Source organism: Globicephala melas, chromosome 2, assembly GCF_963455315.2.
Source record: "Globicephala melas chromosome 2, mGloMel1.2, whole genome shotgun sequence".
Classification (NCBI taxonomy): Eukaryota; Metazoa; Chordata; class Mammalia; order Artiodactyla; family Delphinidae; genus Globicephala; species Globicephala melas.
In genome coordinates this window covers 41,145,873-41,172,575 of record NC_083315.2, presented here as the reverse complement: position 1 = coordinate 41,172,575, position 26,703 = coordinate 41,145,873, and the positions used below count along the sequence as shown (strand labels likewise).

Sequence of the window (26,703 nt, the reverse complement as noted above, 5' to 3'; positions counted from 1 at the left end):
TGTGCTCCGGGGTTGCCTCTCGGGCGCAATCTCTCTTAAGGCAGGACAGGATGTGCTGAATCAGCCCTCCTCTGGTGGCAACTGAGTCCCCTGTAGAGACCACAGCACCCACGCCGTGGGCTGGGGAGCACGGAAGGAACAAGGCCCGTGTGGCACTCAGCCAGGCAATGGCAAGTGCGATCCCGACCGTGAGGGATGGACCCTTCCAGAAGGAGGGGCTGGCCCAGGGACATCCAGAGGTCCCTGCGCCCAAAGCATCCCGAAACCATTATCACCACCGTCCCCTCCTCCTCGCAACCTCATATAAAAGCGGACTCTGAACCCAGCCCCTCACTCGGTCTCTCCTCCTCAACTACTGTGAGTAATAGTTTTTATTCCCGTTTTCCAGATGAGAAAGCTGAAGCTCAGAGAAGTTAAGCAACCAGGGTCAAGCAGCCAGCAAGAGTCAGAGCCGACCCTTCCACGGTCCCTGAAACGGGGGGAAGTCCTGGAAGAGTAAAGGGCTCACTGGGTCCGGCTGACCTACCCCCACCCTCTCCCGCTTGGGGAAGAACTGCCCTCCAGGGTCCCGGGGATGGGCAAACACCAGACAGGGTCAGAGCCACCTGGGCTGGGTGGCCCGAGATGGGAGGAGCCTTTGGGCCCGACAGGTGACCAGCCTAAGTTCCCAGAGTGTGGGAACAGGGACTCAACAAGGAAACGCCAGTGTTCTCTTTGAAGCCTATTCCCCAGGACCAAGATATTTTGCTGGTCAGATTTTTCTCCCAAAGAGGAAGAGAGCACATTAAAACAGAACAAAGCAGAGAAACCTTAAAAGAGAACAAAGCCTATTCTCATCCAGGCTGGCCTTTATGAAGGCCACCCTGTACGGCACACCTGATGCCTTCGCTGGGTCCTGCCCTGCTGCCTTGCCTGCCAGAGGACATACCTCTACCTCTTTAAGGGCCTCGAAGGCACGGCTGGATTTGATTTAATAGCTGAGACATCAGATTCCATTCAGAAGCAATCCCAGCTAAGTACGATTGCTTTCGCCGTGCAGAGCTTTCAGCGTTCTTGTCAGCAGCCGCCAGGTCATTGAGGAAATTAATTTCTCCGCTCTGGCCAGCTCCTGACGGGGTTCCTGTGACCTGAACGGCACGGGGCTGGCTCCTCAGAGCTGCAGGAGCACAAGGCAGGTGTGGGCAGGGAGGGCCTGGGCCAGCCAGGCAGAGAAGCACCTCGGTGGACAGGACAGCCCGGGGCCAGGTGGGAAGGCTCCCCCTGTGTGACCCTGGGATCTCCCACCAACCCCGCTTCTTAGAGCACCCAGGACCTATGCTTCCTGACTCCCATCCACCGGGGGTCCCCACACCTCACCACCCCAAGGGCCAAGGACCCGAGGAGGGCTAAGAGTTGGGACCTGACCATGGACGACCTTCTCCAGTGCCCACGAGCCCACCACTCCATTCCAGCCCCTGCCCCTGCGCCCCTGCCAGGCTGGCTCAGGACACCCTAATCCAACCTCAGTGCCTGCTGTGGAGCCTGCCCCAGCGGAGCTACAGGAAAGGTCCCGCCCACCCCTCAGAAGAGGCCCTCCAGGACATGCTGGTTCTTCCTTCCGCCCTCTCCCTTCCCGACTCTGCACCCGTCCTGGGACCTGGGCAAGTCCCTCTTCCTGTCTCCCTGTTCCTCTGTCACCCACAAAGAGTGCCTGAATGTGTCCCTTTGCCCCTGGCAACCACTGTCACCTTCCCTTTTCAGGCAATGATTTCATATAATGATGGCGCTAAGAACAGAGCACGATAACTTGGGGTAACTGGGGCAGCACTGCAGCAAGCCCTGCTGGGGGCTATTCCCTCACGTAATCGTGACGCCCGCTCGGAGGAAGGCCTTCTCTCCATCTTGCGGAGGGATGGGAGACAAGAGGTTCCTTCGCACACCAGTGAGCACACAGCTGCCCCCAGGAGAGGCAGGACCCAATCCCAGGGCCGTCTGGTCCCAGAGCCCTGGAACTACCGGATGTCCACAGTGGCACCCGACCCCAGGGCGCCAGCTCCCGCCTCCCTTTGAGCCCTCCATCCACTCCCCTCCTGTTGCCTCTCAAGGGCCCCCCATGGTGGGGCTCTCACCTTGGCTGCAAACCGGACTCACCTGGAGCTATAACGACTACTGAGGCCTGGGCCCCAGAGGCCCCGAATAGCCTAGGGAGAGTCCTGGGCTTAGCATTTGAGTAGGACAGAATTTGTGGCCTTTGCCCCAACAGAGATCTGGCCTTTGCCCTTGGCTTCTGGGAGGTGATCTGGGTCACACCTGATAGGAGTGTCTGTTTAGGGTGGGGGCTTTGGGTCACGCTGGACCAGCTGACTTGAGAGTAACCACGGGGACATGAACAATCGGTCATGCCCACGTGATGGGGCCCCGCTAAAAATTCTGGACACCGCAGCTTCTGTGAGCTCCCCTGGCAGGCAGCATTCCGTACGTGCTGTCACTCACTGATGCTACAAGAGTAACAGTGTCCCAACTCCATGGGGAGTGGACAAGGAATGCTTTGCATTTGGCCCCCCGTCCAGGAATCTGATCCATGCATCTCTGCCCTCTGATCTTAATCTGCATCCTTTGCCCATAATAAACCGTAACCGTGCACATATGCCTTCAGCACATTCATGAGTCCTTCCAGTGAGTGCTGGCCCTGAGACGGTTCTGGGGAACCCTGACCTCACAGCTGGTGTCAGAGGGAGGGTGCCCTTGTGTGGAGACTGTGCCCTTAGACTTCACAGGTTGGCCTAGACTCCACATAGGATTGTCAAAAGGCCCCCCGGGGACTCTGACCTGCGGCCACGCCTGGGAACCACTGCCCCAGTCTAAGATTGTCACCCCCATTTGGCAGAGGGGTCATGTGTTTTGCTCAAGATCAACTGCAAGTAAGGGGCAGAGCCAGGCTCCGGCTCCAGCGTTGAAAAAGGGTCCCAGAGCCCCCCAGTCACCTGCTGTCCTGCCTCGCCCGGCCTTCTGCGGAAGATGCAGCCTTTACCTGGGGTGGGATCAGGCCTGGGGTGCGGGGGCTCACCTGGTTGGGCTCTACAGGTGCGCCTCATGCGGGCAGGTGCTTCCAGGTGCTGACGAAGGCCGTGGGGATGAGCGAGTAGGGCACGGTGGTGATGCAGTTCCACGTGTCCGAGGTGGGGTCGTAGCAGTCCAAGGTCTTACACCGCTGGGTCCCGAAGTAGCCCCCCACCACGTAGAGCTTGTTGCCCGAGGCCAGGGCGTGGCAGGACATGCGCTTGGCAGTCATGTCCCCGATCCGCGTCCACTGGTTGGTCTCGCAGTCGAAGCGGTAGGCCGAGGCAGCTGTGTACTCCGTGTCGCCTCCCATGATGAATATCTGGCTGCCCAGGACGGCGGCAGCGGTGTACCGCCAAGGCTGGGGACACTCGGCCTTGATCGTCCACCGGTTCTCTGCAGGGTCGTAGCACTGGACTTTGGACACCATGTCGCGGTGGATGCTGGTCCCCCCGAAGACAAAAAGCTTCAGCTTGGCGCTCACGACTGCGGCATTGCTGACACCATCCCTCAGCGGGGCCACCATCGTCCACTTGTTAGCCCCGGGGTCGTACTTCTCCACCTGCTTCAGGGAGACAGACGGCGAGGCCGGGAAGACGCCAGCCAGGGACGTGTGCCCTCCGACCACATAGAGGCAGTTCTCCAGCTCGGCCGAGCCGTGGCCGAAGCGGGCGATGAGCATGGGCGCCGCCTTGGACCACTCCTCGTGGACGGTGTTGTACACCCACACGTCCTTAGAGACCCCGTTCTCGGAGCCCCGGCCCCCGGTCACATAGACCTTGCAGCCGATGGCCGAGGCGCTGAACTCCTTGCGGGGGCTGGGCAGGTCCGCCTTGGGGATGATCTCCTTGGCCTTGTGGTCCACCTGGTAGATCTTGTCACACATGAAGGTCTGGCCCCCAAGGATGAGCAGCGTGTGTCCGGCCCTGCGCGGCCGGGCACAGGGGCTGGTGACCACGCCGTCGTTCTGTAGGATGCGGGCCTTGCAGCGCAGCGCCTCGTCCACGATGAGCCGGGTGCGCTCGTCGGCCATGAGCAGGGCCTCACCCGACACGGCCTCCTTCAGGCAGTCGGACGGCAGCAGGGCCAGCCGCACGCCGCGCAGCAGCTCGGGCAGGTGGGCCTTGCGCCGCTCCAGGTCGTGCCTGACCCACTGCAGTATGGCCTCAAAGACCACACGCTCGTCCTCCGCCTCCAGCTCGTCACTCGAGATGAGGTCCAGCAGGGTGTCCTTGGACAGGCTGTTGAAGTCCTCGCTCTGCCGCACAGCCTCGAAGTGCACCAGGCACATGCGCCACGAGAACTCGTAGAGCCGGCGGCACTGGTGGGCGTCCGACAGCAGCATCATGCCCAGGCAGTTGGACGGGAACAGGTTCTTCTCCAGGAACTCGGCGGCTGCATCACGCACGTCATGGAACTGCAGCATGTCACCCGCCTCGAGCAGCGACTCTGCGTTCTCCTCGTTGATGACGATGCGGGACGAGTAGGCGAAGTCCAGCAGCAGCTCCAGCACCTCGGGGTGCAGGTTGTCCTGGAAGTTGACCGTGTCATCGCGGCTCTCCCGCAGGCCGTGGCTGAACATGGCCTCGAAGTAGCGGCTGGAGGCGGCCAGCACGGCGCGGTGGCAGGGGAAGGCGCGGTCGCCGGCCCAGAGCGTGACGTCCGTGAACATGCGGTGCTTGCGCAGCGTGTTGAGGTGCGCCAGCACGCAGTCGGGGTGCGAGGCCTTGTGGAACAGCGTGATGTTCATGGAGCCCGTGCTGCTCCGCGACTTGCGGGTCTCATGGACGCTGACCGACATGCTGAGCCAATCTGCCGGAGGGGGGACAAGGCCACAGGTGAGAGGGGCCAGGGCCTGGCACCCCCGCAGCTCCCCGCTCAGCCCCCAAGCATGGCCGGCCCGCCCCCTCCACCCCTGCTCTCTGCTCAGCTCTGCCAAACCCGGCCCAAGCCCCACCCCTCAATCTGCCAGCCAAGGACGACTCAGATGGTAGAGGCTGGGGTTCAGACCAACCGCTTTTGCACCAGCTCTGGATACGAGCCTCCTTGGGTGACCTCGAGCTGCAGCTGCCTCCCGTGGTTGCTAGAACGTGCAATAGTGTCCCCAACCTGGTTAAGAAGCCAGCAGGGCAGTGCTAAGGAGCATGTGCTCTGGACGCATTCCACCGTCCGGGGCTGCTACTGTGTGGCCCCATTCTTCAGCCGGGGAAGCCAAGGCTCAGAGATGCAAAGTGGCTGCCTCACGTGCTGCAGCCAGAATTCCCTCGTGGGCTGTCTGGTTCCAGCCCAATCTCTACCCCCCATTGGCCCAAGGAGACTGGGATTCCTGCAGGGAGACTTTTGAAAGCCATTCCCAAGGAGCCACAGACCCCAAGCAGAGCCTTACGCCCCCCTCTGCTCCCAGCACACCCTGTCCTGAGCTGGGCTCCAAGCAGCCCTGGCCAAGCCCCTCACACCCCTTGCCCTTGGAAAGTTCCCCAAGAACTGCTGTCACAGCCCAAGCGCTCAGCATAGACACATTCTGCAAATCCAGGGCTCTCCAGAGGCCTCCGGACCCAGCTGCGATAAGCAAGGTGTGGAGATGAGGCCAGCTAGCCTGTGGCTCACCCTCTGGACACCTGCTCGATTCCGAGGTCCCAAGGGGAGGCCAAGACAAGGTCCTGGGTGACAGCGGGACGCTAAAGCAATCCAGATTTGCCTCAACCAAAGCAGCAGGAAAACCTGTAGCCATCGGAGCCTCCCTGGTCCCGACAGGCGACTCCAGGCTCCTGGGCCACAGTGAACGCTCCACCTGCCCCCTCATCTGGCGTCCTCTGCCGGGCCCAGGACTTGGGGCTCAGAGTGTGGGTCCCCAGAGCAGACAGACACAGGCTCGTCGCCGGCTGGAACGTGGGGATTCCAAAGCACTTGAATTAAAGTCTGGCCGATGGCATGACCCAAGACCCCACTGTGGTACTATGGGAAAGAGGCTCAGACAGCAGGCAAAGATCCCAGGCCTCAAGAGAAGTGGCCAAAAAGTAAAATGCATTCAGCGTCCTGACCCCAGAAGCCTGGGCTTCCTCCTTCCCGCTGGTAAGGAGGCCAGAAAAACCCCCTTCTGTTTCATTTTTATTTTCAGAAGTAAACTCCCCCCACTCCCCACTCCAAGTCAATTCTGTACTTAAGTAATAATCTGGTAAAGGAAGGCTGCGATCTCATGCGTCACTGGATTGTAAATTATTGTCCTAGTGCACTGCTCTCTCCCTTGCTCACTCCTCTCCTGGCAAAGAGCCAGGGAAGCCACCGAGTGACGTGATCAGAGCTGCCCGGGCAAGGCCCCTGCTCCCGGGCTGGGGCAGGGAAGACACAGGGGCTGGGCCTGGCCTTGCTGCTCTGGCCCCCGAGCTCCAGGCGGACTGCGGGCCGATGACCCGTCAGTGTCCCTCAGTGCAAACCTGCCACCGCGGAGCACTGAGCTCCAGGTTAGAGGTTCGCCTGAGGGGGTCCGTGTGCAGCCCACAGGGGCGGGAGAGTGCTGCACCCGACGTCCAGGCTGTACACGGTGGTCCCCACTCTACCACCTGCCCTAGGGCACCTCTCCCCTCCTCTGCAACTTAGTTTTCTCTATTGTGAGACGAAGTCCCTGCTCTGCTCAGGCCTCTGAGAGTCCCTCACTCGTTGGCAATTATTTACAGAGCTTGACCCCCGAGCCTGGCCCTGGAGCCAGGCACTGCAGAGATGAGAGACTGCGCTGACCTGGCCGCAGAGGCTTCCTGGGAAGCGCCCCCCCACCCCCCAGGTCTGAATTGCCCAACCTGAATTCCAGCCTTGCAGCACAGCTCCCCAAATCTCACGTGACAGCTAAATCCTCATTCCGGCTTCTGCCTCCTTGATCACCGGGCACTTTCCCAAATGTGGCCATCCACCTGGTGACTGTCCATCCGGCTCCCGTGTGTCTGGGCTGTTGGAGGGACGTGGCCTTTGATCTGTGTGCCACCTGGGGGACTGGCTCCGAGGTCTCCAGTTCAGGGCCCTGATGCTGAGGCTTGACCTGGGTTCCTGCTGTTCCACAGGCCCCACCTGCTCTGGGCCCCTGAGCACCTCACTGCCCTCGCCCTGTGCCCCACCCCAGCCAGGAAACCAGGCTGCTTCTGAGCTCCACGTGGACGTAGCCTTGAATGCTGGGGCTTGCACACCCATGCATGGTGCCCAGCTCCTCCTGGACTCACTTTACAGACAGCCCCGGGTTGGAATGCCAGCTCTCTGCCGTGCAAACAGGACGTCACTAGTAGCTGCTCCTGGGGGGCAGTAGGCTCAGAGGCTGCCCACAGGGCCTGGCCCTGGGGCTAGCCAGAGAGTGGACGGCCCTGCTTTCCTCCCACAGTCACATGTGGACACACACTCTCAGCCCGTCAGGCGAAGGCCCTCTTGGGTTTTCTGGCCCCGCGTGGCACGCTTCCCTCCCTTCCGGGCCCAGGTCCACGCTGAAGCAGCTGGCACTGAGGCTGTGGGAATGGGCTGGGCCCCCCTCCGCTCTGGGGGGCTGCTAACAGGGCCGCCCTAGGAGGGATTCAGGTGGAGACTCCCTTTGGAGGGCGTTAAGGGCAGGACGAAGCAGGACTCAAAGACTGAGAAGGTGCCAAAAAGCAGGGCAAACCCCAACAGAGCAGCCACGTTTGCCCTGAGAATGAGGTCAAGTTAAGTGGGCAGCCCGGGGCCCCTGAGCTGACTCTGTCTCGCTCAGCACCAGGATGCCTGCCCGCTGACGCCAACTCCCGCCCCAGCCGAGGGCCCGCGACGCACGGACACACCCAAGCGGGTTCCCACCCCCAGACGGCTGCCGGCCCAGGCTCCTCTGAGCAGAGCCGAGAGCAGCAGCACCTGCCAGGAGGGCCGCCTCCCCGTCTGTCCCGCCTCCTCCCAGGAGGCGCCCAGACCTGAGCCAGTCTTCCAGGGACAGCCCCGAAGCACCAGGATTCTGGGGGGGTTGGAGAGTCTCACTGGCCCCAGTTTACAGACAAGGAGGCTGAGGCCCAGACACAGGGAGGGGGCTGCAGAGACTGTGAATCGAGTCTCCACCCAGGCCCACGGGTGCCCAGGGCTGCCCTTCAGCTCCAGGCCAGCAGTGTGGGAGGACAGGCCTGAAAGCCAGGGGCCCTGGATGCCGTGCCCCACCTCAGGCTACTCACCTCCACCAGAAATATACCCGGAAGCCGAAGCATTACCTCAGCTGTAACATGTCCAGCATTTCCCCCAAACCTGCTCCTCCCCCGATCTGGGAAATGCCACCAACACGCTCCTTGGTGCTCACATCCCATCATCACAACAACCAGGCCACCACATGTCCTGTGGCCGCGCCTCCTACACAAGCCCTGGGCCTGACCCTCCCCCCAACCCCTGTCTCTCCCCTGGACTAAAAGAAACGCCCCTCACCAGCCTCTGCTTCTGCTCGTGCCCCCCAGGGTCTGAATTCATCCAGAGACCAGAACCTTTTAAACAGCATCACCTGGATCACACCACGCCCAGCTCAAAACTCTCCAGGGCCGTCCCAGCACCCTCAGTAAAACCCCAGGTCCCTACTGTGGCCTCCAGGTCTCCACTGGCTACCCCTGTGTCCTCACATCCTGCCACGTCCCAAAGAGCTGCCCCTCAGGCTGCGCCGGACTTGTCACTGGCCTCAGGACCTTTTCACGTGCTGTTCTTCTGCCTGGAATGCGCCCCTGCCCACCCCATTTTTCCTGAGTGGCTCACTCTCGCGCCTCCTGAGAGCGGCCACCTTGTTGAGGTCACCGCCTCCCACACCTCCCCTACTTCTGCCTTCGCAGCACCCGTCACAACGTAGCATCATGCGCTTATCTGCCTCCTGCATCTCTGGCCCCTGAAGGCCGGGACCGTGTGTGGTGCTGATGGGACCCGGCACAGAGTGACCACTTGACTGGACTCAATGACGAAGCTAAGACGCACATGGTGCATAAAGCTCACCTCACTAACATCCGCTGCGGTGCTCGCCCAGCTGCCCTCCTCCAGGCCCAGAGAAGATGCAGGCTGAGACGGCGGTGGATGCTGCCGAGGTAGGTGTGACCATGGGCGGGCGTGGTGGACACGCAAGCCAGCACGGCCCCCTCCTGCTTGCCCCAACATCCAGCTGTTCTCAGGAACCACCCTCCTCCACTCCAGGCTGTTTAGACACGGGATCCAAGGCAGGGCACTGGGCTGGCCAAAGTGGTGCATCCCTGGGCTCCAGCATCCTCCCAGCCATTGTGACGGGCCCACACCCAGGATGGGCCCAGGAGACTCTGACGGGCCCCACACCCAGGATGGGCCCAGGAGACTCTGACGGGCCCCACACCCAGGATGCGCCCAGGAGACTCTGACGGGCCCCACACCCAGGATGCGCCCAGGAGACTCTGACGGGCCCCACACCCAGGATGGGCCCAGGAGACTCTGACGGGCCCCACACCCAGGATGGGCCCAGGAGACTCTAATCTACGATGTTTACTCAGCTGCAGGGGGTGAGGCCAGCTCTGTTCCTGGGGCTGCTGACAGACTGAACCGAGGCTGGGAGCGGAAGTGCTGCCCGAGGTGGGAGCTGCACAGAGGAGGAGAGCGGGGCCCTCATGCCTGCTGACTCGAGCCAGTCTGCCCCCTTCCTTTCTGTCACTTGCCACCAGGAGTCCCAACTAGTAAAAGGATCACTGGGACGTCAGTTCCTGAATCAGGGATCAGGACTGCTGGCCTTAGTAAGGGGTCTTAGCTATGCAAGTCCTGCCACCCTTTCCACCTCCGGGGGAGGCCACCCTAGACACCAAGAACGGGTTTCATGAGGTGATTTCCAGTGTTCAGTACCAGTTACACACCCAGCCCTATGCAGGGGCTGGGGGATCCAAAGAGAGTATATAAGACAAAAGGTTCCCAGTGGCAGGAAGGGTGAGCACCAAAAGTGTGTGTGCAGTCAGGTCTGTCCAGACTCTTGGAAGCCTGTCTCCATGGCCCCCTGCCTTTGGGGGCCCCCCCAAATCAGACACTCTCAAGCTGTACGTATCTCAGGACTATTTTGATGACCTAAGCGTCATCCCAGGTTTTGATCGATTTAAGGCACATAAATTAACTGCATGACACTGCCACGCTCCTGACGAGTGATTTATTATCCTGCTAAGAGGTACTGATCCACCTCCGACAATAGCTCCACTTCCCCGACTGCAGTCCTTACCTACAGGAAAGAGGTTAAAACGCACCAGATAGAAGGGATGGGATCAAGATGGCAGAGGAACAGACTGGGGAGCTCACCTGCTCCCACAAAAACATTAAAAATACACCTACAAGTGGAACAACGCGCACAGAACACCTACTGAACGCCGGCAGGCGGCCTCAGACTTCTGAAAGGGCAAGAAAACCTCCATGTAACTGCATAGGACGAAAGGAAAAAGAAAAAGAAAGAAATCGGGATGGGGCTTGCGCCCCAAGGCGGGAGCTGTGAAGGAGGAAAGATTTCCGCAGCTTGAGAAGTCTCCTCACTGGCAGGGAGATGAGCCTGGACGGAGGGGGAGCTTCAGAGCCTCGGAGGAGAGTGCAGCAACTGGTCTGTGGAAGGCAAAACGGAGAGTAACCTGCAGAGAGGGTCGGCACCGCCACCCTGCGCTCCCCAGCCTGAGACTCTCATCTTTCGGTGCAGGTGGGGGCTGGGTGCTAAAGCTCAGGCTTCAGAGGTCAGACCCAGGGAGAGGACCGGGGATGGCTGCATGGAGACAGCCTGAAGAGGCTGGAGTGTGGACACTGAGGGGGTACTTGGAAGAAGCCTGGGCCTGCCGGAGAGGCAAGGTGCCATTATGGGGAGGGGGCATGAGGAGAGGAGTTGGACCACCAAAAGAGCTTCTTTCCCTGTGAGCGCTCCCAGGCAACACGACACCGCCTACCAGAGTTCCAGGGGTGGGCGTGAGTCGCTGCTATGAGACACACAAGTGGGTGCCAAGCGCTGCCCCCAGTCTCCCAGGAATACACGGAGAGCAGCTACTACCACGAGACCTGCGGCCAGGCACCAAGCACTGCCCCCGCCATCCCGGGAGCGCACAAGGGCCACGGCACCTGCACACCCCATATCAAGGGGATAACGGCCAGCACACGCTGGAGAAAGAGACAACAAGCATCCAAACTAAAGGAAGCCCCTCTCTTCTGGAAAACATGGTGGAGTAGAAGGACCTGAGCCTACCTCCTCTCACGAAAACACCAAAATCACAACTAACGGCTGAACAGCCATCAACAAAAAAGACAGGGACCCACCAAAAAAAAAAGATATTTTAGATTCAAAGACAAAGAAGGAGCCACAACAAGATGGTAGGAGGGAGGCTTCCACGACATAATCAAATCACATACCCACCACGTGGGTGACCCACATATTGGAAAATAATTATATCATAGAGGCTCTCCCACAGGAGTGAGAGTCCTGAGCCCCATGTCAGGTTCCCCAGCCTGAGGATCTGACATCAGGAGGAGGAACCCCCAGAGCATTTGGCTTTGCAAGCCAGTGGGGCTTGAGTGCAGGAGCTCCACAGGACTGGGGCAAACAGGGTCCACTCTTAGAGGGCGCACACAAGATTTCACATACACTGGGACCCAGCCCAAAGCAGTAACTCCACAGAAGCCCAGGCTCGACCTACCTATGAGTCTTGGAGGGTGTCCTGGGGAGGCAGGGGGAGGCTGTGGCTGACTGACGAGGGAGCAAGGACACTGGTGGCAGAGGCCCCAGAGAATACTGATCAGCATTACCTCTCCTGGAGGTCACTCTTTTGGCATCAAGACCTGGCCCTACCAAACAGCCTGCAGGCTCCAGTGCTGGAATGCCTCAGGCCAAACAAAGAGCAGGATAGGAACAGCCCCACCCATCAGCAGACAGGCTGCCTAAAGCCGTACGGAGCTCACAGCCACCTCTAACCACACCACTTGACACAGCCCTGCCGACTACAGGGACAAGACCCAGCTGAACCCACCAATGGGCAGGCACCAGTCCCTCCCACCAGGAAGCCTGCACAAACACCAGGACCAACTTCACCCACCAAGGGGCAGACACCAAAAGCAAGAGGAGCTATGATCCTGCAGCCAGCAGAAAGGAAACCACAAACACAGAAAGTCAGACAAAATGAGATGGTAAATACGTTCCAGACGAAGGAAGAAGACAAAAACCCACAAGAACAACTAAATGAAGTGGAGATAGGTAACCTACCCGAAAGAGAATCTAGAGTAATGATATTAAGGATGATCCAAGATCTTAGAAAAAGAATGGAGGCACGGATTGAGACGATACAAGGGATGATTAACAAAAAGCTAGAAGACTTAAAGAACAAACAAACAGAGATGAACAATACAATAACTGGAATGAAGAATACACTAGAGGAATCACTAGCAGAATAACTGAGGCAGAAGAATGAATAGCTGACTGAAAGAGTGGTGGAAATCACAGCTGTGGAACAGAATAAAGAAAAAAAATGAAAAGAAATAAGGTCAGTCTCAGAGACCTCTGGAACAGTATTAAACACACAAACATTTGCATTAAGGAGTCCCAGAAGGAAAAGAGAGAAAGAACGTGAGAAAATACTTGAAGAGATAATAGCTGAAAACTTCCCTAACATGAGAAAGGAAACACTCAAATCCAGGAAGCACAGAGTCCCATACAAGATAAACCCAATGAGGAACATGATGAGACTCATATTAATCAAACCGACAAAAATGAAAGACAAAGGAAGAATATTAAAAGCCACAAGGGAAAAGAAACAAGTAACATACAAGGTAATCCCCATATGGTTTTCAGCTGATTTTTCAGCAGAAATTCTGCAAGCCTGAAAGGAGTGGCACTATATATTTAAACTGATGAAAGGGAAAAATCTACAACCAAGAATACTCTATCCAGCAAGGCTCTCATTCATATTTGATGGAGAAATCAAAAGCTTTACAGACAACCAAAAGCTAAGAGAGCTCAGCACCACCAAACCAGCTTTAAAACAAATCCTAAAGAAACTTCTCTAAGTGGAAAATAAATGGCCACAACTACAATAGAATCAAGAAAATTGTGAATGGGAAAGCTCACCAGTAAAGGCAAACATAAAGTAAACATCTACACACAAATATAACATCAAAGCCAGCAATCGTGAGAAGATAAGAATACAAATGCAGGATACTGGAAATGCATTGGAAATTAAGAGACCAGCAATTTAAAACAATCTGGTATACATATAGACTGCTATAACAAAACCTCATGGGAACCACAAACCAAAAATCTACAATAGAAACACACACAAAAAAGAAAAAGCAATCCAAATACAACACTAAAGATAGACATCACATCATAAAAGAACAAAAGAGGAAGGGAAGAAAAAAGACCTTCAAAAACAAACCCAAAACAATTAACAAAATGGCAATAAGAACATACATATTGATAATTACCTTAAATGTAAATGGATTAAATGCTCCAACCAAAAGACATAGACTGGCTGAATGGATACAAAAACAATATCCATATTTCTGCTGTCTACAAGAGACACACTTCAGATCTAGGGACTTGTACAAACAAAGTGAGGGGATGGAAAAAGGTATTCCATGCAAGTAGAAATCAAAAGAAAGCTGGAGTAGCAATACTCATATCAGACAAAATAGAGTTTAAAATAAAGACTGTTACAAGAGACAAGGAAGGTCACTACATAATGATCAAGGGATCAATCCAAGAAGAAGATATAACAATTGTAAATATATATGCACACAACACAGGAACACCTCAATACATAAGGCAAATACTAACAGCCATAAAAAGAGAAACTGACAGTAACACAATAATAGTGGGAGACTTTAACACCCCACTTTCATCATTGGACAGATCATCCAGACAGAAAATCAATACAGAAACACAGGCCTTAAATGACACATTAGACCAGATGGACTTAACTGATATTTATAGAACATTGCATCCAAAAGCAACAGAATACACTTTCTTCTCAAGTGCACATGGTACATTCTCCAGGAGAGATCACATCTTGGGTCACAAATCAAGCCTTGGTAAATTTAAGAAAATCGAAATCATATCAAGCATCTTTTCCGACCACAACACTATGAGATTAGAAGTCAATTACAGGAAAAAAGAAAACTGTAAAAAACACAAACATGTGGAGGTTAAACAATATCTTACTAATCAATCAATGGATCACTGAAGAAATCAAAGAGGAAATCAAAAAATACCTAGAGACAAACGAAAATGAAAGCATGATGATCCAAAACCTATGGGATGCGGCTAACAGTTCTAAGAGGGAAGTTTATAGCAGTAGAATCTTAACTCAGGAAACAAAAAAAATCTCAAATATACAACCTAAACTTACAGCCAAAGCAACTAGAGAAAGATGAAACAAAACCCAAAGTTGGAAAAAAAAGAAATGATAAAGATCAGAGCAAAAATACACTTGATCTTAGCCAAAAGGCCAAGAAGTAATAGAGACCAGAAATAAATGAAATAGAGAAGAAAACAATAGAAAAGATCAATGAAACAAAAAGTTGATTCCTTTAAAAGATAAACAAAATTGATAAACCTTTAGCCAGACTCTTTGAGAAAAAAAGGGAGAGGGCTCAAATCAATAAAATTAGAAATGAAAAAGGAGAACTTACAATGGACACCACAGAAATACAAAAAGATCATGAGACTACTACAAACAACCACATGCTACTAAAATGGACAACCTAGAAGAAATGGACAAATTCTTAGAAAGGTACAATCTTCAAAAACTGAACCAGAAATAGAAAATAAGAACAGACCACAAGTAATGAAATTGAAACAGTGATTTTAACACTACCAACAGACAAAAGTCCAGGACCAGATGGCTTCACAGGTGAATTCTATCAAACATTTAGAGAAGAGCTAACACCCATACTTCCCAAACTCTTCCAAAAAATTGCAGAGGAAGGAACACTCCCAAACTCATTCTACAAGGCCACCCATCACCCTGATATCAAAACCAGACAGAGATACTACAAAAAAAGAAAATTACAGACCAATATCACTGATGAATATAGATGCAAAAATCCTCAACAAAATACTAGCAAACAGAATCCAACAACACATTAAAAGGATCATACACCATGATCAAATTTATCCCTGGGATTTATCCCTGGGATGCAAGGATTCTTCGATATCCACAAATCAATCAGTATGATATGCCACATTAACAAACTGAAGAATAAAAACCATGTGATCATCTCAATAGATGCAGAAAAAGCTTTTGACAAAATTTAACACCCATTTATGATAAAAAGTCTCCAGAAAGTGGGCACAGAGGGAACTTACCTCAACATAATAAAGGCCATATACGGCAAACCCACAGCTAACATCATTCTCAATAGTGAAAAGATGAAAGCATTCCCTCTAAGATCAGGAACTAAACAAGATGTCCACTCTCACCACTTTTATTCAATGTAGTTTTGGAAGTCCTAACCACAGCAATCAGAGAAGAAAAAGAAAAGGAATCCAAAGTGGAAAAGAAGAAACAAAACTGTCACTGTTTGCAGATGACATGATACTATACATAGAAAATCCTAAAGATGCTATGAGAAAACTACTAGAGCTTATCAATGAATTCGGTAAAGTTGCAGGATAGAAAATTAATACAGGACTTCCCTGGTGGCGCAGTGGGTGAGAATCCACCTGCCAATGCAGGGAACATGAGTTCGATCCCTGGTCCAGGAAAATCCCACATGCCGTGGAGGAACTAAGTCCGTGGGCCACAACTACTGAGCCTGCACTCTACAGCCTGCGAGCCACAACTACTGAGCCCTCGTGCCACAATTACTGAAGCCCACGTGCCTACAGCCCATGCTCCACAACAAGAGAAGCCATCACAATGAGAAGCACGTGCACTGCAACGAAGAGTAGCCCCCCACTCGCCACAACTAGAGAAAGCCCACGTGCAGCAACAAAGACCCAATAATAAATAAATAAATTTATTTTAAAAACGAAAGAAAATTAATACACAGAAATCTGTTGCATTTCTATATGCTAACAACAAAAGATCCAAAAAGAGAAATTAAGGAAACAATCCCATTTACCATCACATCAAAAAGAATAAAACACCTAGGAATAAATCTACCTAAGGAGATAAGAGACCTGCCTGTACTCTGAAAACAATAAGACACTAATGAAAGAAATCAAAGATGACACAAACACATGGAAAGATACACCATGTTCTTGCATTGGAAGAATCAATATTGTCAAAATGACTATACTACCCAAGGCAATCTATAGATTCAACTCAATCCCTATCAAATTACCAATGGCACTTTTCACAGAACTAGAACAAAAATTTTTTAAATTTGTATGGAGACACAAAAGACGCCCAATAGCCAAAGCAATCCTGAGAAAGAAAAATGGAACTGGAGGAATCAGGCTCCCTGACTTCAGACTACTACAAAGCTACAGTCATCAAAACAGTATGGTACGGGCACAAAAACAGAAATATAGCTCAATGGAACAGGATACAAAGCCCAGAAATAAACCCATGCACCTATGGTCAACTAATCTATGACCAAGGAGGCAAGAATATACAATGGAGAGAAGACAGCCTCTTCAATAAGCAATGCTGGGAACACCGGACAGCTACGTGTAAAAGAATGAAATTAGAACATTCTCTAATACCATACACAAAAATAAATTCAAAATGGATCAAAGACCTAAATGTAAGGCTGGACACTATAAAACTCTTAGAGGAAAACAAAGGCAGAACACTCTTTGACATAAATCACAGCAATACTTTTTGGATCCACCTCCTACTGAAAATAAAAAAATAAATAAATAAATGGGATCTAATTAAACGTAAAAGCTTCTGCACAGCAAAGGAAACCATAAACAAAATGAAAAGACAGGGGACGAGGGGAAGATGGCGGAGGAGTGAGACGCGGAGATCACCTTCCTCCCCACAGATACACCAGAAATACACCTACATGTGGAACAACTCCTACAGAACACCTACTGAATGCTGGCAGAAGACCTCAGACCTCCCAAAAGGCAAGAAACTCCCCACGTACCTGGGTAGGGCAAAAGAAAAAAGAATAAACAGAGACAAAAGGATAGGGACGGGACCTGCACCAGTGGGGGGGAGCTGTGAAGGAGGAAAGGTTTCCACACACTAGGAAGCCCCTTCACAGGCGGAGACTGCGGGTGGCAGAGGGGGAAGCTTCGGAGCTGCGGGGGAGAGCACAGCAACAGGGGTGCGGAGGGCAAAGCAGAGAGATTCCGCACAGAGGATCGGTGCCAACCAGCACTCACCAGCCCGAGAGGCTTGTCTGCTCACCCGCCGTGGCGGGCGGGACTGGGAGTTGAGGCTCGGGCTTAGGTCGGAGCGCTGGGAGAGGACTGGGTTTGGCGGCGTGAACACAGCCTGCAGAGGGTTAGTGCACCACGTTTAGCCGGGAGGGAGTCCGGGGAAAAGTGTGGACCTGCCGAAGAGGCAAGAGACTTTTTCTTCCCTCTTTGGTTCCTGGTGCGCGAGGAGAGGGGGTAAAGAGCTCTGCTTAAAGGAGCTCCGGCTAAAAGCGCAGACCCCAGAGACGGGCACGAGACGCTAAGTCTGCTGCTGCCGCCACCAAGAAGCCTGTGTGCGAGCACAGATCACTATCCACACCCCCCTTCCGGGGAGCCTGTGCAGCCCGCCACTGCCAGGGTCCCGGGATCCAGGGACAACTTCCCCGGGAGAACGCACGGAGCGCCTCAGGCTGGTGCAACGTCATGCCGGCCTCTGCCGCCGCAGGCTCGCCCGCACTCCGTGCCCCTCCCTCCCCCGGCCTAAGTGAACCACACTCCCCGAAGCAGCTGCTCCTTTAACCCCGTCCTATCCGACCGAAGAAAAGACGCCCTCCGGCAACCTACACGCAGAAGCGGGGCCAAATCCAAAGCTGAACACTGGGAGCTATGCGAACGAAGAAGAGAAAGGGAAATCTCTCCCAGTAGCCTCAGAAGCAGCGGATTAAAGCTCCACATCAACTTGACGTACCCTGCATCTGTGGAATACATGAATAGACAACGAATCATCCCAAATTAAGGAGGTGGACTTTGAGAGCAAGATTTATGATTTTTTCCCATTTTCCTCTTTTTGTGAGTGTGTATGTGTATGCTTCTGTGTGAGATTTTGTCTGTATAGCTGTGCTTCCACCATTTGTCCTAGGTTTCTATCCGTCCGTTTTTTTCTTAATAATTATTTTTTATTTTAATAACTTTATTATATTTTATTTTATTTTACGTTATCTTCTTTCTTTATTTCTTCCTCCCTCCCTCCTTCCCTCCCTCCTTTCTTTTTCTTTCTTTCTACTTTTTCTCCCTTTTATTCTGAGCTGTGTGGATGAAAGGCTCTTGGTGCAGCAGCCAGGACTCAGTGCTGTGCCTCTGAGGTAGGAGAGCCAACTTCAGGACACTGGTCCACAGAGACCTCCCAGCTCCATGTAATATCAAACGGCCAAAATCTCCTAGAGATCTCCATCTCAATGCCAGCACCCAGCTTCACTCAACGACCAGCAAGTTATAGTGCTGGACACCATATGCCAAACAACTAGCAAGACAGGAACACAACCCCACCCATTAGCAGAGAGGCTGCCTAAAATAATAATAAGTCCACAGACACCGCAAAACACACCACCAGACGTGGACCTGCCCACCAGAAAGACAAGATCTAGCCTCATCCACCAGAACACAGGCACTAGTCCCCTCCACCAGGAAGCCTACACAATCCACTGAACCAACCTTAGCCACTGGGGACAGACACCAAAAACAACGGGAACTACGAACCTGCAGCCTGCAAAAAGGAGACCCCAAACACAGTAAGATAAGAAAAATGAGAAGACAGAAAAACACAGCAGATGAAGGAGTAAGATAAAAACCCACCAGACCTAACAAATGAAGAGGAAATAGGCAGTCTACCTGAAAAAGAATTCAGAATAATGATAGTAAAGATGATCTAAAATCTTGGAAACAGAATACAGAAAATGCAAGAAACATTTAACAAAGACCTAGAACAACTAAAGATGAAACAAACAATGATGAACAACACAATAAATGAAATTAAAAATACTCTAAATGGGATCAATAGCAGAATAACTGAGGCAGAAGAACGCATAAGTGACCTGGAAGATAAAATAGTGGAAATAACTACTAGAGAGCAGAATAAAAAAAAAAGAATGAAAAGAACTGAGGACAGTCTCAGCGACCTCTGGGACAACATTAAACACACCAACATTCGAATTATAGGGGTTCCAGAAGAAGAAGAGAAAAAGAAAGGGACTGAGAAAATATTTGAAGAGATTATAGTTGAAAACTTCCCTAATATGGGAAAGGAAAGAGTTAATCAAGTCCAGGAAGCACAGAGAGTCCAATACAGGATAAATCCAAGGAGAAATACACCAAAAAACATACTAATCAAACTGTCAAAAATTAAATACAAAGAAAACATATTAAAAGCAGCAAGGGAAAAACAACAAATAACACACAAGGGAATCCCCATAAGGTTAACAGCTGATCTTTCAGCAGAAACTCTGCAAGCCAGAAGGGACTGGCAGAACATATTTAAAGTGATGAAGGAGAAAAACCTGCAACCAAGATTACTCTACCCAGCAAGGATCTCATTCAGATTTGATGGAGAAATTAAAACCTTTACAGACAAGCAAAAGCTGAGAGTTCAGCACCACCAAGCCACCTTTACAACAAATGCTAAAGGAACTTCTCTAGGCAAGAAACACAAGAGAAGGAAAAGACCTACAATAACGAACCCAAAACAATTAAGAAAATGGGAATAGGAACGTACATATCGATAATTACCTTAAATGTAAATGGACTAAATGCTCCCACCAAAAGACACAGATTGGCTGAATGGATACAAAAACAAGACCCATATATATGCTGTCTACAAGAGACCCATTTCAGACCTAGAGACACATACAGACTGAAAGTAAGGGGATGGAAAAAGATATTTTATGCAAATGGAAACCAAAAGAAAGCTGGAGTAGCAATTCTCATATCAGACAAAATAGACTTTAAAATAAAGACTATTAGAAGAGACAAAGATGGACACTACATAATGATCAAGGGATCGATCCAAGAAGAAAACATAACAATTATAAATATTTATGCACCCAACACTGGAGCACCTCAATACATAAGGCAAATACTAACAGCCATAAAAGGGGAAATCGACAGTAACACATTCATAGTAGGGGACTTTAAAACCCCACTTGCACCAATGGACAGATCATCCAAAATGAAAATAAGTAAGGAAACACAAGCTTTAAATGATACATTAAACAAGATGGACTTAATTGATATTTATAGGACATTCCATCCAAAAACAACAGAATACACATTTTTCTCAAGTGCTCATGGAACATTGTCCAGGATAGATCATATCTTGTGTCACAAATCAAGCCTTGGTAAATTTAAGAAAATTGAAATTGTATCAAGTATCTTTTCCGACCACAATGCTATGAGACTAGATATCAATTACAGGAAAAGATCTGTAAAAACTACAAACACATGGAGGATAAACAATACACTACTTAATAACGAAGTGATCACTGAAGAAATCAAAGAGGAAATAAAAAAATACCTAGAAACAAATGACATTGGAGACACGATGACCCAAAACCTATGGGATGCAGCAAAAGCAGTTCTAAGAGGGAAGTTTATAGCAATACAATCCTACCTTAAGAAACAGGAAACATCTCGAATAAACAACCTAACCTTGCACCTAAAGCAATTAGAGAAAGAAGAACAAAAAACTCCGAAGTTAGCAGAGGGAAAGAAATCATAAAAATCAGATCAGAAATAAATGAAAAAGAAATGAAGGAAATGATAGCAAAGATCAATAAAACTAAAAGCTGGTTCTTTGAGAAGATAAACAAAATTGATGAACCATTAGCCAGACTCCTGAAGAAAAACAGGGAGAAGACTCAAATCAATAGAATTAGAAATGAAAACGGAGAAATAACAACTGACACTGCAGAAATACAAAAGATCATGAGAGATTACTATAAGCAACTCTATGCCAATAAAATGGACAACCTGGAAGAAATGGACAAATTCTTAGAAATGCACAACCTGCCAAGACTGAATCAGGAAGAAATAGAAAATATGAACAGACCAATCACAAGCATTGAAATTGAAACTGTGATTAAAAATCTTCCAACAAACAAAAGCCCAGGACCAGATGGCTTCACAGGCAAATTCCATCACACATTTGGAGAAGAGCTAACACCTATCCTTCTCAAACTCTTCCAAAATATAGCAGAGGGAGGAACACTCCCAAACTCATTCTACGAGGCCACCATCACCTTGATACCAAAACCAGACAACGATGTCACAAAGAAAGAAAACTACAGGCCAATATCACTGATGAACATAGATGCAAAAATCCTCAACAAAATACTAGCAAACAGAATCCAACAGCACATTAAAAGGATCATACACCATGATAAAGCGGAGTTTATTCCAGGAATGCAAGGATTCTTCAATATACGCAAATCAATCAACGTGATACACACCATATTAACAAATTGAAGGAGAAAAACCATATGATCATCTCAATAGATGCAGAGAAAGCTTTTGACAAAATTCAACACCCATTTATGATAAAAAAAAAACCTGCAGAAAGCAGGCATAGAGGGAACTTTCCTCAACATAATAAAGGCCATATATGACAAACCCACAGCCAACATCGTCCTCAATGGTGAAAAACTGAAAGCATTTCCACTAAGATCAGGAACAAGACAAGGTTGCCCACTCTCACTACTCTTATTCAACATAGTTTTGGAAGTTTTAGCCACAGCAATCAGAGAAGAAAAGTAAATAAAAGGAATCCAAATCGGAAAAGAAGAAGTAAAGCTCTCACTGTTTGCAGATGACATGATACTATACATAGAGAATCCTAAAAATGCTACCAGAAAACTACTAGAGCTAATCAATGAATTTGGTAAAGTAGCAGGATACAAAATTAATGCACAGAAATCTCTGGCATTCTTATACACTAATGATGAAAAAACTGAAAGTGAAATCAAGAAAACACTCCCATTTACCATTGCAACAAAAAGAATAAAATATCTAGGAATAAACCTACCTAAGGAGACAAAAGACCTGTATGCAGAAAATTATAAGACACTGATGGAAGAAATTAAAAATGATACAAATAGATGGAGAGATATACCATGTTCTTGGATTGGAAGAATCAACATTGTGAAAATGACTCTACTCCCCAAAGCAATCTACAGATTCAGTGCAATCCCTATCAAACTGCCACTGGCATTTTTCACAGAACTAGAACAAAAAATTTCACAATTTGTATGGAAACACAAAAGACTCCGAATAGCCGAAGCAATCTTGAGCACAAAAAATGGAGCTGGATGAATCAGGCTCCGTGACTTCATACTATACTACAAAGCTACAGTAATCAAGACAGTATGGTACTGGCACAAAAACAGAAAAATAGATCAATGGAACAGGATAGAAAGCCCAGAGATAAACCCACGCACATATGGTCACCTTATCTTTGATAAAGGAGTCAGGAATGTACAGTGGAGAAAGGACAGCCTCTTCAATAAGTGGTGCTGGGAAAACTGGACAGGTACATGTAAAAGTATGAGATTAGATCACTCCCTAACACCATACACAAAAATAAGCTCAAAATGGATTAAACACCTAAATGTAAGGCCAGAAACTATCAAACTCTTAGTGGAAAACATAGGCAGAACACTCTATGATATAAATCACAGCAAGATCCTTTTTGACCCACCTCCTAGAGAAATGGAAATAAAAACAAAAATAAACAAATGGGACCTAATGAAACTTCAAGTCTTTTGCACAGCAAAGGAAACCATAAACAAGACCAAAAGACAACCCTCAGAATGGGAGAAAATATTTGCAAATGAAGCAACTGACAAAGGATTAATCTCCAAAATTTATAAGCAGCTCATGCAGCTCAATAACAAAAAAACAAACAACCCAATCCAAAAATGGGCAGAAGACCTAAATAGACATTTCTCCAAAGAAAATATACAGGCTGCCAACAAACACATGAAAGAATGCTCAACATCATTAATCATTAGAGAAATGCAAATCAAAACTACAATGAGATATCATCTCACACCAGTCAGAATGGCCATCATCAAAAAATCTAGAAACAATAAATGCTGGAGAGGGTGTGGAGAAAAGGGAACCCTCTTGCACTGTTGGTGGGAATGTAAATTGATACAGCCACTATGGAGAACAGTATGGAGGTTTCTTAAAAAACTACAAATAGAACTACCAAATGATCCTGCAATCCCACTACTGGGCATATATAAGGAGAAAACCATAATTCGAAAAGATACATGCACCCCAATGTTCACTGCAGCACTATTTACAACAGCCAAGATACAGAAGCAAACTAACTGTCCATCAACAGAGGAATAGATAAAGAAGATGTGGTACATACCTACAATGGAATATTACTCAGCCATAAAAAAGAAGGAAATAATGCCATTTGCAGCAACATGGATGGACCTAGTGATTATCATACTAAGTGAAGTCAGACAAAGACAAATATATGATATCACTTATATGTGGAATCTAAAAAAAATGATACAAATGAACTTATTTACAAAACAGAAACAGACTTACAGATATCGAAAACAAACTCATGGTTATCAAAAGGGAAACGTTGTGGGGGGGTAATGGTAAATTAGGAGCTTGGGATGAACATATACACACTACATATAAGACAAATAACCAACGAGGACCTACTGTACAGCACAGGGAAGTCTACTCAATATTCTGTGATAACCTATATGAGAAAAGAATCTGAAGAAGATTGAATATATGTGTACGTCTAATTGAATCACTTTGCTATACACCTGAAACTAACACAACATTGTAAATCAACTATACTCCAATATAATATATATATAGTTTTAAAATTGCAAAAAGGGACTTCCCTGGTGGCACAGTGGTTAAGAATCTACCTGCCAATGAAGGGGACATGGGTTCGAGCCCTGGTCCGGGAAGATCCCACATGCTGCAGAGCAACCAAGCCCATGCGCCACAAGTACTGAAGCCCACGCTCCTAGAGCCTGTGTTCCATAAGAGAAGCCACCGCAATGAGAAGCCCGCGCACTGCAACGAAGACCCAACATAGCCAAAAATAATTTATTTAAAAACATAATAAAATAAAATTCCAAAAAAAAGCACCAAATAGCAAGGTGCCCAGCTCACCTTTCATCCTCCTTGGAAAGTTAGCCAAATACATAAGTAAACAAACTAGCCAAGAGGCAAGACCTTCAGAAGAAAACTTGCCAAGCTCTCTGAAGATTCCAGTGACTAAGATCTAAAGACCTCCACTCTCAGAGAAAAAGGCACCAGAGGCAATCAAAGCTGCATTTTGGGGGTCACTCTCTGGGAGGCCCAGCTCTGTCCTGCAGCGCTAACGCCCTCCCCCACTTCCACCCCCAGCCAGGAGTTAGCAATTTTCTAAATGAGTGTGTCAACTCCATCACTCTTTGCTGGTGGCCAGAGGGAGCCAGAAAATCCCAGGGCCCAGCTGAGGGGTTGCAGGTAATGTGGTTCTGACTCGCTCATCCACCAGAAGCTTCCCGAACAATTCCCACGTGCCAGGCAGGGAGACGGTGATGCACAGAGACAGAGTTCCTGCCCCCATGGACCTGCACTCTGTGGTTGGCGGTATGGAAGGGGGCAGACAGACCAGCGATAAGCAACCAAACCAGTGAACAGGACACTTTCCCTTCCTGGGAGTTCTATGAAGAAAATAAAATGGCAATGGGCCACAGAGGGACAAGACGACGGTGGGCTCATTTAGGCCCCTGTGAAGAGGGGACACGTGGGATGAAACGTAAGTGATGAGCGGAGCCCAGATGTGATGGCGGGGAAAGGAGGGTTCAGGCAGAGAAGCAGCAGGTGCAAAGGCTGGGTGGAAACCATCGGCCCTTCAGGGAAGAGAAAGGCCAGGGACAGGCAGCAGCGCTATCACACAGGGCCAGTGGCATGTGAACCCTGGGGCCAATCGTGTAAGTGAAGAATGCGCCTTGGACATTCCAGCTGCAGCAGGTGGACCCCAGCCCGCAGAGGGGAGGGGCAGCAAGTATTTTGAATCTGTATCTCCCAGGGGGTTCTGCCCCAGCTGCACTGACACACCTGTGACAAGGCAGCCCCGGGGAAACTCACAGCTCCTCAATGCCAGTGCACAGCAACAGGGCCCCTGAAGACAGCTCAGCCCTTACTGGTGACCCTGAGAAAGTTAATTCACCTCTCTGGGCTATTTTTCTCAATCATAAAGTGATGATGAAAACAGCTGCTACTTTATAGGTTTGTTTGAGACTTAAATGAGACCGTCGATGACAAGCAATTTGGGACGGCCTGGCCCTCTCCTGCTTACTTGGTCAGCTGTTTTATTATTGTTGCTGTTGTCATTACCACCATCACTGAATAAAGGACACAGCAGACATTACCCCAACCTCCACTTTGAATAAGGGGATTTTCACTGTCTACTCTAATCATTTTTAAGTTATTTCATTTTTTTAAAATGAGTATGTAATATTTTTATAGTCAGGAAAAACACTAAAGGTTTTCTTCAAGTCTGCTGGATCTGGGTTACTCCAGAACTGTGATAATGAAGGATTCCAACACTATCAGATATCAGGGCTATGCAGGGCGGCATGCTGCAACAAGGTTCCCAGGAGCGGGGTTCCAAGAGGACGCCCCGTGATACTGCAGCTCAAATCCCCACCCTGCCCAAGTCTGGGGGACACACACACCTCGGGGAGCCCACGGGGTGCAGGGGCAGCCATCCGTCCAATTTTCAAGTGGAAAACAAACTAAGCACCGTATGAAGCAGACAAATCTAATTGTTAAGTGAAAGTAAAATCAGTATGACCACTGTAACTGAATCAGAGCCACAGATCATTCTAGATACAAGTGAATTATCAGACAATGGGTCCTTTTCCTAGATGCTTCTACCTTCCAATGGCCCTTTCTTTTAAAAAGAAAACAAAAAACAACTTCATATATATTTATTCAGAAGTCGTATTACCTGAATTTTTATTGAAAATCCAACAGGTTAAAACTGTTTATATTTTTTACTATGTATTTATTTATTTTGATCTTGTTTTTCAGCTTTTGATTTTGAAAGACTTCAAATCCGCAGTAAAGTCGCGGGAATTGTGTAACGCACGCCTCCTGCTCTCCCGTGGTTAGCCTGCTGGATGCTACTCCACCCTATCCCAGCCCCCAGCCTCACCCCATCCCTGCCTCACTGCAAGCCTGGGCCCTCCTGCAGGCGAATGCGCTGGCCATGCGGGTGGTGGTTCTAGAATAGAGTGAGGTTCAGGGAAGGGGTGACGGTGTCTGCTTCAGACCCTGCTTGGTAATAAATGGGGTTCTCTTCAGGCAGTGCCAGAATGTCCCACGAAGGGTGGAGCCCGCCCTTGAGCTCGCCCCCTCTGGACAGAAGCCCAAGCCTTCCACACCCTCTGACAAGGCACAGTGTGAGACAGCCCGGTTCCCACCTGCTGTCCTGAGGGCGTGAGCAACAGTGCAACTGTACCCTCTCAAAAGGGTCACGCACACTCACACACACAGTCCCAGGTGGGCACTGAATCCTACACATGGCCCAACTTCCTGCACCCAAAGCCAGGAAG

The 26,703-nt window shown here is 49.7% G+C and overlaps 1 protein-coding gene across 3 annotated transcripts in view; it reads right to left on the bottom strand.

The window, feature by feature from the left end:
- KLHL25 (kelch like family member 25) overlaps window positions 1–26,703 on the bottom strand; it is a 57,803-nt gene that overhangs the window by 15,559 nt on the left and 15,541 nt on the right. For 2 of the 3 annotated variants that reach the window (XM_060293882.1, XM_030873208.2), the window contains exons 2-3: window positions 5,647–5,921; window positions 3,047–4,851 (exon numbers count right to left, since the gene is read on the bottom strand). In XM_060293882.1, the coding sequence (XP_060149865.1) occupies window positions 3,071–4,851; window positions 5,647–5,842 (1,977 nt within the window). In that variant the 5' untranslated portion in view covers window positions 5,843–5,921 and the 3' untranslated portion in view covers window positions 3,047–3,070. The remainder of the gene's footprint in view (window positions 1–3,046; window positions 4,852–5,646; window positions 5,922–26,703) is intronic. The other variant, XM_030873209.3, reaches the window with a different exon arrangement.